At 41.2% G+C, this 17,217-nt stretch overlaps 1 protein-coding gene across 1 annotated transcript; it reads right to left on the reverse strand.

The window, feature by feature from the left end:
- Positions 1–2,031: 2,031 nt before the first annotated feature.
- On the reverse strand, positions 2,032–13,209 carry LOC120044953 (solute carrier family 25 member 46-like). The gene is made up of 8 exons (XM_038989713.1): positions 12,729–13,209; positions 9,509–9,551; positions 5,124–5,181; positions 4,801–4,878; positions 4,549–4,649; positions 3,612–3,668; positions 3,295–3,352; positions 2,032–2,912 (listed from the first exon to the last, which is right to left on the reverse strand). Exons 1-8 carry the CDS (start codon positions 12,976–12,978, stop codon positions 2,337–2,339), a joined length of 1,221 nt encoding a protein of 406 aa, XP_038845641.1. The 5' UTR covers positions 12,979–13,209; the 3' UTR covers positions 2,032–2,336.
- Positions 13,210–17,217: the final 4,008 nt, after the last annotated feature.

The following is a 17,217-nucleotide window of genomic DNA, read 5'->3' on the forward strand; positions in this document are numbered from 1 at the left end:
TGGCGTGTATTGATTGATGCCAAAGTAAGCCAGGCTTCCCAAAAAAATAGATTTTTTTCTTTGGTGTCTTTTTTCTTTGGTCTGTGTTTCATAATGCTCTTTTTAATTCGCAAGAGGTTGAATGTACACATGACCAAAAGTATGTGGACACATGCTTGTTGAACATCTCATTCCAAAATCATAGGCATTAATATGGAGTTGGTCCCCCCTTTGCTGCTATAACAGCCTCCACTTCTGGGAAGGCTTTCCACATAGATGTTGGACATTGCTGCGGGGACTTTGCTGCAGGGACTTGCTTCCATTCAGCCACAAAACCATTAGTGAGGTCGGGCACTGATGTTGGACGATTAGGCATGGCTCGCAGTCAGCGTTACAATTCATCCCAAAGGTGTTTGATGGGGTTGAGGTCAGGGCTCTGTGCAGGCCAGTCAAGTTCTTCCACACCGATCTCGACAAACCATTTCTGTATGGACCTCGCTTTGTGCACGGGGGCATTGTCATGCTGAAACAGGAAAGGGCCTTCCTCAAAATGTTGCCACAAAGTTGGAGGCACAGAATCATCTAGAATGTCAGTGTATGCTGTAACATTAAGATTTCCATTCACTGGAACCAAGGGGCCTAGCCCGAACCATGAAAAACAGCCCCAGACCATTATTCCTCCCCCACCAAACTTTAGTTGGCTATATGCATTGGGGCAGGTAGTGTTCTGCTGGCATTTGCCAAACCCAGATTCGTCCGTCGGACTGCCAGATGGTGAAGTGTGATTCATCACTCCAGAGAATGCATTTCCACTGCTCAAAAGTCCAATGGCGGCGAGCTTTACACCACTCCAGCCGACGCTTGGTATTGCACATGGTGAACTTACGCTTTTGTGCGGCTGCTCGGCCATGGAAACCCATTTCATGAAGCTCCCGACAAACAGTTCTTGTGCTTCCAGAGGCAGTTTTGAACTCGGTAGTGAGAGATGCAACCGAGGACAGACAATTTCTACGTGCTATGTGCTTCAGCACTCGGCGGTCCCGTTCTGTGAGCTTGTGTGGGCTACCACTTTGCTGCTGAGCCGTTGTTGCCCCTAGACGTTTCCACTTCACAATAACAACACTTACAGTTGACCAGGGCAGCTCTAGCAGGGCAGATATTTGACTAACTGACTTGTTGGAAAGGTGGCATCCTATGACGGTGCCACGTTGGAAGTCACTGAGCTCTTCAGTAAGGCCATTCTACTGTCAATGTTTGTCTATGGAGATTGCATGGCAGTGTGCTCGATTGTATATACCTGTCAGTAATGGGTGTGACTGAAATAGCCGAATTCACTAATTTGAAGGTGTGTCCACATCCACTATACAAAAGTATCTCAATGCAAACCGAGCGAACGAAACAGCACCCCTCTGTCTCTGTATGTGTAGGCCATCTATCTGATGCTCTCTAGTCCAAAAGAGTATGACATTGTTGCCGCCCTTAACATCGAATGCAAGGGAAGCCAACAAGCATTTGGCCTCCCTTGATAAAAGAAAAGTATAAAATAATAGCCAATCAGCGTTGAGCTAAACTGAGCGAGCTCAACTGTGAATGGTGCTCTCCGGTTGTGATGAAAAAAAAGGTGTGGTTGAATTTATTCTGCCACTCGGTCTTCTTCTTGTCTCGGCCTTTAGGCCTATATATCACTGTCGCAAGGCATATGAACTAACAGGTTACATAGCAACACATAGGTTGTAATATGGATTTTGTTCTGGCTTCTCCAGTGATTTTACCCACACACCGCTACCTACACACATACATTATCACTCGTAAAGCAAATAATAATTGAAAGACTTTCTGTACATACATTTCTGGATAAATTGGCACAGCCCATCCTCTGCTAGTGCTAACACAAACACAAAAGCAACAAATTGTCACATTCATACAATGTAGAAATGAGATATTTTCAGATGAGATACACTAGAAAAAACGTGTGATTTGCAGAGAAGACTACTGACTGATAATTCACATAAATGATGCCAGGATGAGTTAGTTTGACAGATGCAAGTTAAGTGTATTTCCTTCTATGACCATTGGGGATATTTATTGATTCCATGCGTCATAGTACATATTATTATTCAGTGCTTTGTGACACAGTGGAAGTGCTGAAAATTAGGGACACCATTCTCGGCAAAACACTCGAAATGTGCTTCTGTACAGAAAAAATAATCAAGCCATCTTTTGGTATTTTAGTTTTTCGAAAATGACAACATTTTCCAGAATGAGCACAACCCAGACTGGCATGAAAAAAAACAGAGTTTCAAAGGGGCAACCACCAAGTCAAACTAACATTTAGTAATATTTTGCATTGTTTTTCTTTAAGCGTTTTGCAGCAAGGTGGAATAGATCACCCTGGTGATCTGCAGCACGGCGGCGTGTAGAGAGTACTGCACCACGATGGAGCCGAAGCCTTTGTAGAATCCCAGGGCTCCCTCCTCTCGCCGGATCACATTTACACAGTCCCGGATGCCTTCATACTGCGTGTTGATGGGCAGGACCTCAAAGCCCAGGTCTGTGTTGTCGATGATGGTGCGCGTGCCCTGGATGTGGAGCCTGTGCATCACCGTCTCCAGCGGATAGAGGAGGACATCGGCACACAGACTGGCCACAAAACTAGCCATGAGTTCTGGGAAGTAAGCATCCAGCATGGTCTGGACCGTCTCCGAGCCGTCCACGGGCTGCTTGGCCGGACTCTTCCGGCGCAGGAGGAAGAGAACCAGCCTCTGCACGGTGGAGCTCACCACATAGTGGAGGACCCCGTGGAGCACGGTGGGGAGCATGAGACCCCACAGGGGCAGCAGGCGCTTGCTGTTGGGGACGCCCATTCCCATGACCCGGCCCACACCCTCCTTCACACAGTCCAGGATGCCAGGGTTGTCCCGGATGATCTCACTCTGGGGACACACAAAAAGGGACACTATGAGTGTGGCGCATATTTCATGGTTAATACAGAATGATCTGAAATTATCTCTGCATGTGTGTTTGGATTGAAAAGACCAGCTCTGTGAAGGAATGGATACATTTACTGATTCTTTGATACTGTTAAAGGTTGAGTTTCGTAAAAACATGAAGTCATATTTATCTTTATTAGACAATGGACGAACGATGATCTTCACACTCAAGATGATCTTTATGTTGTTGGGAAACTCACCCAAAGTCAGTTAGAAAGTGAAGGGGATTTATAGAAGATGAACAAGATAAGGACAGCCAAAATACAACAGACCACAAAGGGATCATCATCCATATACAGTAAGTATGAAGTGTGGACACACTCACCTGCACAGTTTCAATGAGGCTTGCTGAGTAAAATGGCATGGCAACCACACAGGTCAAACTGTAAAAAGGAGAGATACACAATGACTGGTCATAAGATCAAAGCATTCTAATGAAATAAAGATATCAGCACCATCTGATAACAGCATCTACTAAATGTAAAGTCCCTTCTCTATTACCCTGCACTTTTTTATACATATGAATATGCACTCAATAGTTATGCAATTAAATTATCACTTACCATACTGATACTTGTAAGTCACTACTTTTTACAGTATAAAAACCATTCATTATTTAGGAAAGAAAATAAATGTTATTACCCTTTCAGAACCAAATGCCCAATAACTTGCTTGGGGTTCCATTTGTGGGAGAGTTCTCTGAGAACAAACAAACAAGCATAGTCAGTCCTCTATCCAAGGTACCAGGTAAGTAACAGTGTTCATTTATTTAATATGTTCAAACAAGGTGATTTAACATGATTCTGATTTTTAAGAATAAAAAATGGCTGGTTTAAACTAGTTATTGTCTTGTTTGAACACATATTGTTGAAGTATACTCTATATTTTTTATACTCTATAGAAGTATACTCATGCTGTTTTTCCCCCATTCATTTAAAGCTGTTAGTGGCCTTTGATTTTGCTCCTGGAACGTTGTGATCATCTCACTGGAACCCTTGGGAGCTGATAGATATGGCCTCTCTGAGTATAATCACCCACCTCCAGCATGTTCTGGTAGATATGGCCTCTGAGTATAATCACCCACCTCCAGCATGTTCTGGTAGATATGGCCTCTCTGAGTATAATCACCCACCTCCAGCATGTTCTGGTAGATATGGCCTCTCTGAGTATAATCACCCACCTCCAGCATGTTCTGATAGATATGGCCTCTCTGAGTATAATCACCCACCTCCAGCATGTTCTGATAGATATGGCCTCTCTGAGTATAATCACCCACCTCCATCATGTCCTGGTAGATATGGCCTCTGAGTATAATCACCCACCTCCATCAGGTCCTGGTAGTGGCTAGAGGCCACATTGTGAGTGTAAGTTTGACACCTAACGCCATTCAAAAGGATGACTCGCTATTGATGTTGTGCTCGATTTTTATCAACAGCAATACATTTTATTTTTGTTTGTCGAAGTCTTGTCAAAGATATGGTGGGCGATCAGGCGATGACAAAAGGCAATGACTAATATAGGCAATATTCCCATTGGCTAGTTTTCTTGTCTCAAATATCCTCCAACAGTAAATGCATACCGTGTTAGTGGAGTGCATTCACTTATGATGCCTTCTGTTCCCAATGTGACTCCCTGTACCACAAAGGTGCTGCCCATTCCTTTCCATAAGGCCTTAGGACCCTGCAAGCAGACAATTCACAACAATATACCGGCATTAAAACATGTTAGCCCAAATTCACATTTTCAACATCTTTTGAACATTTTTTGTTGTGATATTTGTTAGGCCTATTTGTGAATGTTGGGTTTTGGGTTTGTGAAAAGCATTTATTACCTGACTCTTGGTGACATTATACATCACACGGACAGCAGTCAATGGGGACAGATGGTAGCACCTGGCGTGATAATTGACCTGGAAGCCACAAACAAACAGAATTAGGAATAATTGATTTATTATTACTACTTACTTCAAGCACACTGGAAGTAAAACCTTAAGTAGCATTATAATGGGCAACTGTGATACACCCATGAAGATTTATTTACTGTATTGTAGAAAGATTTGAGTCAACAGAGTACACGAAAGCCTAAGGATGGTACACATACAGACTCTGAACATGTGAATTGTGGAATATACTGCATGGCTGACCGTAGGCTTACCTGGCACTGACGACGAAACACAATGCAAGGGTGAGCCAGGACATTTTCAGTAAAGAGACTGGAAGAAGAAGACATGGTGTGAACACAGTGCCTTCAGAAAGTATTCACACCCTTTGTATTTTTCCCCATTTTGTTGTGTTACGACATGATTTTAAAATTGATTAAATTGAGATTCAGCAGACATTGAATATCCCTTTGAACATGGTGAATTTATTAAATACACTTTGGATGGTGTATCAAAACACCCCGTCACTACAAAGATACAGGCGTATCTAACTCAGTTGCCAGAGAGGAAGGAAACCACTCAGGGATTTCACCATGAGGACAATGGTGACTTTAAAACAGTCACAGAGTTTAATGGCTATGACAGGAAAAAATTGAGGATAGATCAACAACATTGTAGTTACTCCACAATATAACTATTTGACATAAGTATTCACACCTGACACAATATTTTGTAGAAGCACAGCACGTTCTGCAGCTTTTATAGCTGTGAGTCTTTCAGGGTAAGTCTCTTAAGAGCTTTCCACACCTGGATTGTGCAACATTTTCCCATTATTCTTTTCAAAATTCTTCAAGCTCTGTTAAATTGGTTGTTGATCATTGCTAGACAAAAACATTTTCAGGTCTTGCATAGATTTGCAAGTAGATTTAAGTCAAAACTGTAACTCGGCCTCGGGAATATTCACTGTCTTCTTGCTAAGCAATTCCAGTGTAGATTTGGCCTTGTGTTTCAGGTTATTGTCCTGCTGAAAGGTGAATTCATCTCCCAGTGTCTGGTGGAAAGCAGATTGAACCAGGTTTTCCTCTAAGATTTTGCCTGTGCTTAGCTCCAGTCTGTTTATTTTTTTAAACTGAAAAACTCCCTAGTCCTTAACGATTACAAGCATTCCCATAACATGATGCAGCCAACAGTATGTTTGAAAATATAGAGAATGGTACTCAGTAATGTGTTGTATTGGATTTACCTCAATCATAACACTTTGTTTTCAGCACAAAAAGTGAATTCCTTTTTGTAGTATTACTGTAGTGCCTTGTGCAAACATGCATGTTTTGAAATATTTTTGTTCTGTACAGGTTCTCTTCTTTTCACTTTGTAAACGTGATATTTCTGTATTTGATTTTCAATAAATTAGCAAACATTTCTAAAAACATGTTTTTACTTCGTCATTATGGCATAATGTGTGTAGATGGATTAAATCCGATTGTTTTCACATCCATTTTGAATTCAGGCTGTAACAAAACAAATTGTGGAATAAGTTGAGGGTTATGAATACTTTCTGAAGGCACTGTACATTTGTATTTATTATGGATCCCCATTAGCTGCTGCCAAAGCAGCATCTACTCTTCCTGGGGTCCAGCAAAATTAAGGCAGTTTATACAATTTTAAAAACATTACAATACATTCACAGATTTCACAACACACTGTGTGCCCTCAGGCCCCTACTCCACCACTACTACATACCTATAGTACTAAATCCATGTGTATGTATAGTGTGTATGTTATCGTTTGTGTGTGTGTGTATGCATGTGTCTGTGCCAATGTTTGTGTTGCTTCACAGTCCCCGCAGTTCCATAAGGTGTTTTTTTATTATCTGTTTTTTAAATCTAATTTTACTGCTTGCGTCAGTTACTTGATGTGGAATGGAGTTCCATGTAGTCATGGCTCTATGTAGTACTGTGTGCCTCCCATAGTCTGTTCTGGACTTGGGGACTGTGAAGAGACCTCTTGTGGCATGTCTTGTGGGGTATGCATGGGTGTCCGAGCTGTGTGCCAGTAGTTTAGACAGACAGCTCGGTGCATTCAACATGTCAATACCTCTCATAAATACAAGTAGTGATGAAGTCAATCTCTCCTTTCACTTTCAGCCAGGAGAGATTGACATGCATATGATTAATATTAGCTCTCTGTGTAGATCCAAGGGCCAGCCGTGCTGCCTTGTTCTGAGCCAATTGCAATTTTCCTAAGTCCTTTTTTGTGGCACCTGACCACACGACTGAACAGTAGTCAAGGTGCGACAAAACTAGGGTCTGTAGAACCTGCCTTGTGATAGTGTTGTTAAGAAGGCAGAGCATCGCTTTATTATAGACAGACTTCTCCCCATCTTAGCTACTAGTGCATCAATATGTTTTCACCATGACAGTTTACAATCTAGGGTTACTCCAAGCAGTTTAGTCATCTCAACTTGCTCAATTTTCACATTATTTATTACAAGATTTAGTTGAGGTTTAGGGTTAAGTGAGTGTTTTGTTCCAAATACAATGCTTTTAGTTTTAGAAATATTTAGGGCTAACTTATTCCTTGCCACCCACTTTGAAACTAACTGCAGCTCTTTGTTGAGTGTTGCAGTCACTGTAGTAGCTGACATGTATAGCGTTGAGTCATCCGCATACAAAGACACTCTGGCTTTACTCAAAGTCAGTGGCATGTCATTAGTAAAAATTGAAAAAAGCAAGTGGCCTAAACAGCTACCCTGGGGAATTCCTGATTCTAACTGGATTATATTTGAGAGGCTTCCATTAAAGAACAGCCTCTGTGTTCTGTTAGACAAGTAACTCTTTATCCACAATATAGCAGGGGGTGTAAAGCCATAACACATAAGTTTTTCCAGCAGCAGACTACGATCGATAATGTCAAAAGCAGCACTGAAGTCTAACAAGACAGCCCCCACAATCATTTTATCATCAATTTCTCTCAGCCAACCATGCACTGTACATACGGTGCATTCGGAAAGTATTAAGACCCCTTAAATTGTTCCACATTTTGTTACATCACAGCCTTATTCGAAAATTGATTAAATAAAAAAAAGCTCATCAATCTACACACAATATCCCATAATGACAAAGCGAAAACAGGTTTATAGATTATTTAGAAAAATTATCACAAATAAAAAAACAGAAAATAATTATTGACACAAGTATTCAGACCCTTTGTTATTAGACTCAAAATTGAGCTCAGGTGCATCCTGTTTCCATTGATCCTCTTTGAGATGTTTGTACAACCTGATTGGAGTCCACCTGTGGTAAATTCAATTGATTGGACATGATTTGAAAAGGCACACACCTGTCAGAGCAAAAACCAAGCCATGAGGTCAAAATAATTGTCCGTAGAGCTCCGAGACAGGATTGTGTTGAAGCACAGATCTGGCGAAGGGTACCACAAAATGTCTGCAGCATTGAAGGTCCCAAGGACAAAGTGGCCTCAATAATTCTTAAATGGAATAAGTTTGGCACCACCAAGACTCTTCCTAGAGCTGGCCGCCTGGCCAAACTGAGAAATCGGGGGAGAAGGGCCTTGGTCAGGGAGCTCCAGAGTTCCTCTGTGGAGATGGGATAACCTTCCAGAAGGACAACCATCTGTGGAGCACTCCACCAATCAGGCCTTTATGGTAGAGTGGCCAGACGGAAACCACTCCTCAGTAAAAGGCACAGGACAACCTGCTTGGAGTTTGCCAAAAGGCAACTAAAGGACTCTCAGACCATGAGAAACAAGATTCTCTGGCCTGAATTCCAAGCGTCACATCTGAAGGAAACCTGGCACCATCCCTACGGTGAAGCATGGTGGTGGCAGCCTCATGCTGTGGGGATGTTTTTCAGCAGCAGGGAATGGGATCGAGGGAAAGATGAATGGAGCAAAGTAGAGAGATCCTTGATGAAAACATGCTCCAGAGTGCTCAGGACCTCAGACTGGGGTGAAGGTTCACCTTCCAACAGGACAACGACCCTAAGCACACAGCCAAGACAACACAGAAGTGGCTTCGGGACAAGCATCCTAATGTCCTTGAGTGGCCGAGCCAGAGCCCGGACTTGAACCCCATCGAACATCTCTGGAGAGACCTGAAAATATCTGTGCAGCGACACACCACATCCAACCTGGCAGAGCTTGAGAGGATCTGCAGAGAAGAATGCGAGAAACTCCCCAAATACAGGTGTGCCAAGCTTGTAGCGTCATACACAAGAAGAATTGAGGCTGTAATCCATGCCAAAGGTGCTTCAACAAAGTGCTGAGTAAAGGGTCTGAATACTTATGCAAATGTGCTATTTCAGTTTTTTTTTGTTTTTTTTAATTAGCAAATATTTCTTAATTTGCTTTGTCATTATGGGGTATTGTGTATAGATTGATGAGAGGGATTTAAAAAAAATCAATTTTAGAATAAGCCTGTAACGTAACAAAATGTGGAAAAAGTCAAGGGGTCTGAATACTTTCCGAATGCACTGTATTGGCTTACTGCTTTCCTTTTCCCAAACACTTTGACTGTATATATAATGTTAATGACGGAAATGTTTGTTTAATGTAAATGTTTACTTTCCTTTAGAAGTCAAGATGGATCATAGTCATCTCTTTACTACTGAACTACCACTGTATTACTGAAACATCGAATTACCTTGCAAGCCCGATACCAAATCCAGCAAATCTGTTCAACTGCTCTGAAAGAGAAAGAACATATACATGTGAATGAATATCTAACAGCAACATTTAATGGAAAACCTTATTTATTGTTATACATAAATAAGTAATTGTCATGCAAGTCACTCAATATTTTGAGCATCATAGGCTAAGTAGCTGAGAAATAGACTCTTCGAATTGTGCTTATTGTTAACAAACAAGCAGAGCATCAAGTATCCTGCAAGGGTCACAGCCTCACTGGGGGAAGCACACGTATTAGTCGGAGGTGTAAAGTCACCAAAACACGCAAACCCCCCTCAAATGTTATTAGTCGTGTACACACATTTGCAGGTGAGGCGAAATGCTTGTGTTTCTAGTTCCAACAGTGCAGTAATACTTAGCAATAAAATAAAAAACAATACACACAAAATTATCGGAAATATCAGAACGAGCAATGTTAGAGACTGGAATATATAAATATACACATACTACCGTTCAAAAGTATAAATATACACATACTACCGTTCAAAAGTTTGGGTTCGCTTTTTGCAATTTTTTTGTCCAATGAAATAACATCAAATTGATCGTAAATACAGTGTAGACATTGTTAATGTTGTAAATGACTATTGTAGCTGGAATCGGCAGATTTTTTTATGTAATATAATATAATAATAATACCATAGGCCCATTATCAGCAACCATCACTCCTGTGTTCCAATGGCACGTTGTGTTAGCTAATCCAAGTTTATCATTTTAAAAGGCTAACTGATTATTAGAAAACCGTTCTGCAATTATATTAGCACAGCTGAAAACTGTTGTTCTGATTAAAGAAGCAATAGAACTGGCCTTCTTTAGACTAGTTGAGTATCTGGAGCATCAGCATTTGTGGTTCGATTACAGGCTCAAAATGGCCAGAAACAAAGAATTTCTTCTTTAACTCGTCAGGATTCGATTACAGGCTCAACATGGCCAGAAACAAAGGCCTTTCTTCTGAAACTCGTCAGTCTATTCTTCTTCTGAGAAATGAAGGCTATTCCATGCGAGAAATTGACAAGAAACTGAAGATCTGGTACAGCGCTGTGTACTACTCCCTTCACAGAACACAGCAAACTGGCTCTAACCAGAATAGAAAGAGGAGTGGGAGGCCCCGGTGCACAGCTGAGCAAGAGGACAAGCACATTAGAGTGTCTAGTTTGAGAAACAGACGCCTCACAATTCCTCAACTGGCAGCTTCATTAAATAGTACCTGCAAAACAACAGTCTCAACGTCAACAGTGAAGAGGCGACTCTTCTAGGCAGAGGTGCAAAGAAAAAGCCATATCTCAGACTGGCCAATAAAAAGAAATGAAAAGATTAAGGCCTCCCGAGTGCCGCAGTGGTCTAAGGCACTGCATCGCAGTGCTAGCTGTGCCACTAGAGATTCTGGGTTCGTACCCAGGCTCTGTCGCAGCCGGTCGCGTCCAGGACGCCCGTGGGGCGGCGCACAATTGGCCCAGAGTTGTCCGGGTTAGGGAGGGTTTGGCCGGCAGGGATATCCTTGTCTCATCGCGCACTAGCGACTCCTGTGGCAGGCCGGGCGCAGTGCACGCTGACCAGGTCGCCAGGTGTACGGTGTTTCCTCCGACACATTGGTGCGGCTGGCTTCTGGGTTGGATGGGCATTGTGTCAAGAAGCAGTGCGGCTTGGTTGGGTTGCGTTACGGAGGACGCATGGCTCTCGATCTTTGCCTCTCCCGAGTCCGTACGGGAGTTGAAGCGAAGAGACAAGACTGTAACTACTACCAATAGGATACCATGAAAAAGGGATGAAAAAAAAAAAAGATTAAGATAGGCAAAAGAACACAGACATTGGAAAGAGGAACTCTGCCTAGAAGGCCAGCATCCCGGAGTTGCCTCTTCACTGTTGACGTTGACCCAATCCACTGCAGACTTGTTGATGCTCTCTCTGTAGTCCACAATCAACTCTTTTGTTTTTTTGAGGGACAGGTTATTTTCCTCCTCCCAACAACACCATCGTTGTTGGTAATCCATCCATGTCTTCATCACTGGAAGAGCATCTTGTGTCTCAACCGATGGTGGGCACAACAGAAAAATCTCATGATGTGAAATAGGGTCTAAGCTACAAGATATGTGATCATGAAAATGTTTTTAGTTTACGCGTTGTTAGATAATTGATGTTAACGGTTTAAGGTTTTTGACAAAACTGTTTGTAAGCTTTTAAATGACATCAAACTCAACTGTTTATATTTTCCATTGAAGAAGACATGGATGTCTCATGGTATGGTATGCAAAATGGGTCAATTTTCAGCACGTTTATCTCCTTAATGTTTTGGCATTCATGTCCAAAAAGTCACTTTCTGACCACTTCTTCCATGGGCAAACATCAATGGAAAGTTTTGAATCAAAAAAGGAATGCTGTCGAAAAGGGATTTAATTCAAGTGGATTTACCCTGTAGTGTGATTGACATCAATCAATGTTCACAAATGCACCTAAAAGCGCAAATAACCAGGAAAGCTACTTTATAATATACAGTATTACTCAACCGCCTACTAGAGAAATGTGCCTACTGTAGGTCTACACTACACTCCCTCTCTCTCTCTGTAGGGTATTGTCTGAACCCATAAATGGTGGTCAGTCTGTTGAAATGCCATGTTTCTGTTTATGTGTTATTTCATCATTTATGCTTTGAAAGGCAGTCATGTCAATATTTTATTTTTACTTCTTGTAGGTAATTCTGGACTTGTTTGGATATGAGTTGGTTGGATTATATCAGCGCAATAGTACATGCAATCAAGAACAGTGCCTCATAAAACAGTTTAAAGACAGAGATCTAGGCTAGGCCTACAGTAGTTTGTGCTCTCTTCAGTGTTTTTGTACTTTAATGTCATTGAATAGCTATCCTGCACAGGAATCATTTATATGAATGGTAATTGATCGTAAACGTGGATTTCAGGGCGAAGTCAAAGAAAGTTAAACGTATTTTTGTGGTACCAAGACACGTAACGTTGCGCTAAAGTTTAAGTATGTCGCATAAGTTACTGTCAGTAATGTAAAGTCCAAATTGTTGACACTGACTCTAATATTCTCAGGCCTAGCTAGCTAGCTAGTTGAAAGTTGAGTGATTTCACATTCAAACACTCATGACACAGTGACGATTTCGTGTCGTCGTCATTGTTGTGAATGAAAATGGTCAGCGTTGCTGAAATGATGTCCCCTACCGGATGGAGGAGCCGTGGGCAGAGTATCTTCAGCACCAGGTGCCCCAGGGGGCGCCTCAAATTGGGGCGTGCGTTCACCAAAATGTAAATTTCGGCTACCTGGAATATCTGGCGGTGTTGTTACCCAATTCTGCAGGTCCACACTAGAGGAATTATTAAATGACCTTCCACTGTAGCCCCCACTGTAAGCAGGATCCTCAATACCTCTGTAACCTAAACCATCAAAATTGTCCGGTCGCCGAGAAGTCATCCTGCACGAGAGCTAAATAGGAGTGACAGCTCCTTTGATATCACGACTAGTCAAATAAAAATGTGTAACTATACCACTTTTTAAATCTACGAGAAACACATTGAAAATTAGAATGAACCACAGTATAACACCAATTTAGACCGCTAGCAAGCTAGCCACCCTAAATTACTTCGTTAGATACGCTAGCTAACGAGCAAAATAACAACACGAATGAACTGTCAGCCGATCATATCAGCGGCTCCTCAGAAACACTAAAAAGGTACATCCTGGTCATGGAATTTTGAAGTTTGTTAAAATAAAAGTTCCCCACGTAATAGTAGAACCGTGTCAATAACCTGTATTTATTCATGATATATGAAATATAATTAGCTAAACATTAACAATGTATCTTATTTATTCATATTTAAGTGACATTTGCATTAAATGTCGGTTTTAAAACATGTTCCAAGGTCAAATGAATGGCCACAACGCGAATCACTGTATATGGGATACATATTGTCTTATACAGCAAAAACTATTCTGGGTGCCACAGTAAAGGTGTTGTAGGGAATACTCAGTAGGGTTTGTAGAATGTATATATGGTGTCATTTCATGGGACTCTCAATAATACAGAGTATTTCATATACAGTGATTAATATTGTGGCCAATGGAATGGATGGAGTAAAAGGCCAGCAACACTCTGCATTATTCAAAGCCCCATGAAATGACACCACATATAGATTCTACAAACCCTACTGAGTATTCCCAACAACACTTTTACATCGGCACATAGAAACGTTTTTTCTATATAAGACAATATGTAATTTATAGGTCTACAGTGCAATCTTTACATTTTATTTAACTAGGCAAGTCAGTTAAGAACAAATTATTATTTACAATGACGGCCTACCCCGGACGATGCTAGGCCAGTTGTGTGGTTCCCTATGGGTCTCACATTCACAGCCAGATGTGATTCAGCCTGGAATTGAACCAGGGACTGTAGTGATGCCTCTTGCACTGAGTTACAGTGACTTAGAATGCTGCACCACTCAGGAGCCCTGCATTGGGACCAATGGAATGGGTGGAGTAGAAAGGGCTACTGGGTAGACCACAGTCATCCAAGAAATAACACCATATATAGATTCCAGTGCAAGATCAGTAGGGTCTGTAGAATATTATTTTCTTTACATTCATTTACTTAAGCTCAAGCCATTTCTCAATGTGCTCCACCTTATAATATAATGTATCTTATAGTTGTAATTATCTTTAGTTAGTAATTAAAAGTAGTAATTATCTTTAGTTTAGATATTTCCCCGATGTAGTTATAATTTTGTAACATTATTTTAACATTATGCCCTATGCAAAGCTGCAAAAAAACATTTTTTGTATCATACACATGGCGTTTTACTTATATTTTGAAGGCACAATCAGATAACCGGAAGTCTTAATGTTGCTCCCGGGACACTAACGCTGCTGCCGTGACGCTAATGCCGATCAACTGGAAGTTGTTTCCTTCTTTTCCGCATCCAAACTGCATTGTGGGACATGTTGTTTCTTGATGTACTTATATGAACTAGCCGCCGTGCGTCCATGGGAACAGCAAACAAACGAGACTGGTGTGCAAGAAATGAGGGTGAACAATCCATAGATGTTAAATGGAGGCGAGGGAAACAGGTGTCTATACAATTATGAAAGCTGCCAATGTGATAATTTTAATAATTTTAAATTTACAAAGCTGTGCAAGCTGCCTATAATTAAAGTTCCAGTTGTCCATATTGTGGGTATAATTTCACACCCACACAAAGAGGATTTGCAAAAAAAGATCAAGAAATAACCATCTCAATCCATTCAAATGCTACCTGGTAAGGACTGAGTTCGCTGCACTGTCCCTTCTTTTTAATCTAGTACATTCATGTAAAGTATAACCTGTATGTGTGTAGAGATCTGGACCTTCATGGTACAGGTGGTAGTGCACTTGCCCAATAACGTCAGGGTTGCTGGTTCAATATCTGTTCTGTCTGTTTCTCATCGATTGCTAGACTATTGGATCAGTGGTGTGCAACGTTGCAAATAAGATAGACTCAGGGAACTCAAGTTAGGCTATTGACACATTAAAATATGCTCTCCCGCTGAGCACAGTCATTCATTCAATGTCTTTTCTACGTGGTTTGATGTAATTTCGTTGAAAAACGTGGAAACAGTGTTGATTCAACCAGTGTGTGCCCAGTGGGCTGTAAGAAGGCTATGCAATCTATTGATGCTATGAAGCTTTTCATTTAGTAAAACCCTTAAATGTGTTTTTGTTTTATGTTTAGCTGTTTGTTTGTGATGTTTTGTGTTACATTTTTAAGACGGATTTTTGTATCGCATTTTAATTATTCTCCTTTAAAATGTATGTAATTTTAATATAAATACTGTATATACACTCAGCATTAAAATAAACATCATCTCACTGTCAACTGCGTTTATTCTCAGCAAATTTAACATGTGTAAATATTTGTATGAACATAACAAGATTCAACAACAGACATAAACTGAACAAGTTCCACAGCTATGTGACTAACAAAAATGGAACAATGTGTCCCAGAACAAAGGGGAAGGTCAAAATCAAAAGTAACATTCAGTATCTGGTGTGGCCACCAGCTGCATTAAGTACTGCAGTGCATCTCCTCCTCATAGACTGCACCAGATTGGCCAGTTCTTGCTGTGAGATGTTACCCCACTCTTCCACCAAGGCACCTGCAAGTTCCCGGACATTTCTGGGGGGAATGGCGCTAGCACTCACCCTCCGATCCAACAGGTCCCAGACGTGCTCAATGGGATTGAGATCCGGGCACGTCGCGGACCATGGCAGAACACTGACATTCCTGTCTTGCAGGAAATCACACACAGAAAGAGCAGTATGGCCGGTGGCATTGTCATACTTGAGGGTCATGTCAGGATGAGCTTGCAGGAAGGGTACCACATGATGGAGGAGGATGTCTTCCCTGTAACTCACAGCATTGAGATTGCCTGCAATGACAACAAGCTCAGTTCGATGATGCTGTGACACACCGCCCCAGACCATGATGGACCCTCCACCTCCAAATTGATACCGCTCCAGAGTACAGGCCTCGGTATAACGCTCATTCCTTCGACGAATGAGATAAAACTGTGACTTGTCCGTGATGAGCACTTTTTGCCAGTCCTGTCTGGTCCAGCGACGGTGGGTTTGTGCCCATAGGCGACATTGTTGTCGGTGATGTCTGGTGAGGTCCTGCCTTACAACAGGCCTACAAGCCCTCAGCCCTAAGTTTTCAGAACTGTGACCTTAATTGCCTACCGTCTGTAAGCTGTTACTGTCTTAACGACCGTTCCACATGTGCATGTTCATTAATTGTTTATGGTTCATTGAACAAGCATGGGAAACAGTTTTTAAACCCTTTACAATGAAGATCTGTGAAATTATTTGGATTTTTACAAATTATCTTTGAAAGACTGGGTCCTGAAAAAGGGACGTTTCTTTTTTTGCTGAGTTTATGTGCTGGCTAGCAGAGTAGAACACCTGTTTAGAAGAGGTTCTGGCTAGCAGAGTAGAATACCTGTTTAGAAGAGGTTCTGGCTAGCAGAGTAGAACACTTGAAAAAGGAGAGCTGCACACTCTAGAAGCTCAGATGCAATAATTGAATAACCTAATAACCAAAGTTTCGACAGACAAGGTGTCTTCATCAGGGTATAATGACAAACACTACGGGTCACAAGTTTAAATAGTGTCAAAGGACACACACAGGTGTCTGTAATCATGGTGGGGTGTGGCTTGATATCATTGGTTAATTTACAGATATATATAGAACATATAAAATAAACCATATTAAAAACATAAATGGATAAATCAAATCACATTTTATTGGTCACATACACATGGTTAGCAGATGTTAATGCGAGTGTAGCGAAATGCTTGTGCTTCTAGTTCCGACAGTGCAGTAATATCTAACAAGTAATCTAACAATTCCACAACAACTACCTTATACACACAATGTAAAGGGATGGAATAAGAATATGTACATGTAAATATATGGATGAGCGATGGCCGAGCGGCAAAGGCAAGATGCAATAGATGGTATAAAATACAGTATATACATATGATATGAGTAATGTAAGATATCTAAACATTATTAAAGTGTCATTATTAAAGTGACTAGTGATCCATTTATTAAAGTGGCCAATGATTGAGTCTGTATGTAGGCAGTAGCCTCTATGTGTTAGTGATGGCTGTTTAAC

This window comes from Salvelinus namaycush, chromosome 3, assembly GCF_016432855.1.
Source record: "Salvelinus namaycush isolate Seneca chromosome 3, SaNama_1.0, whole genome shotgun sequence".
NCBI lineage: Eukaryota > Metazoa > Chordata > Actinopteri > Salmoniformes > Salmonidae > Salvelinus > Salvelinus namaycush.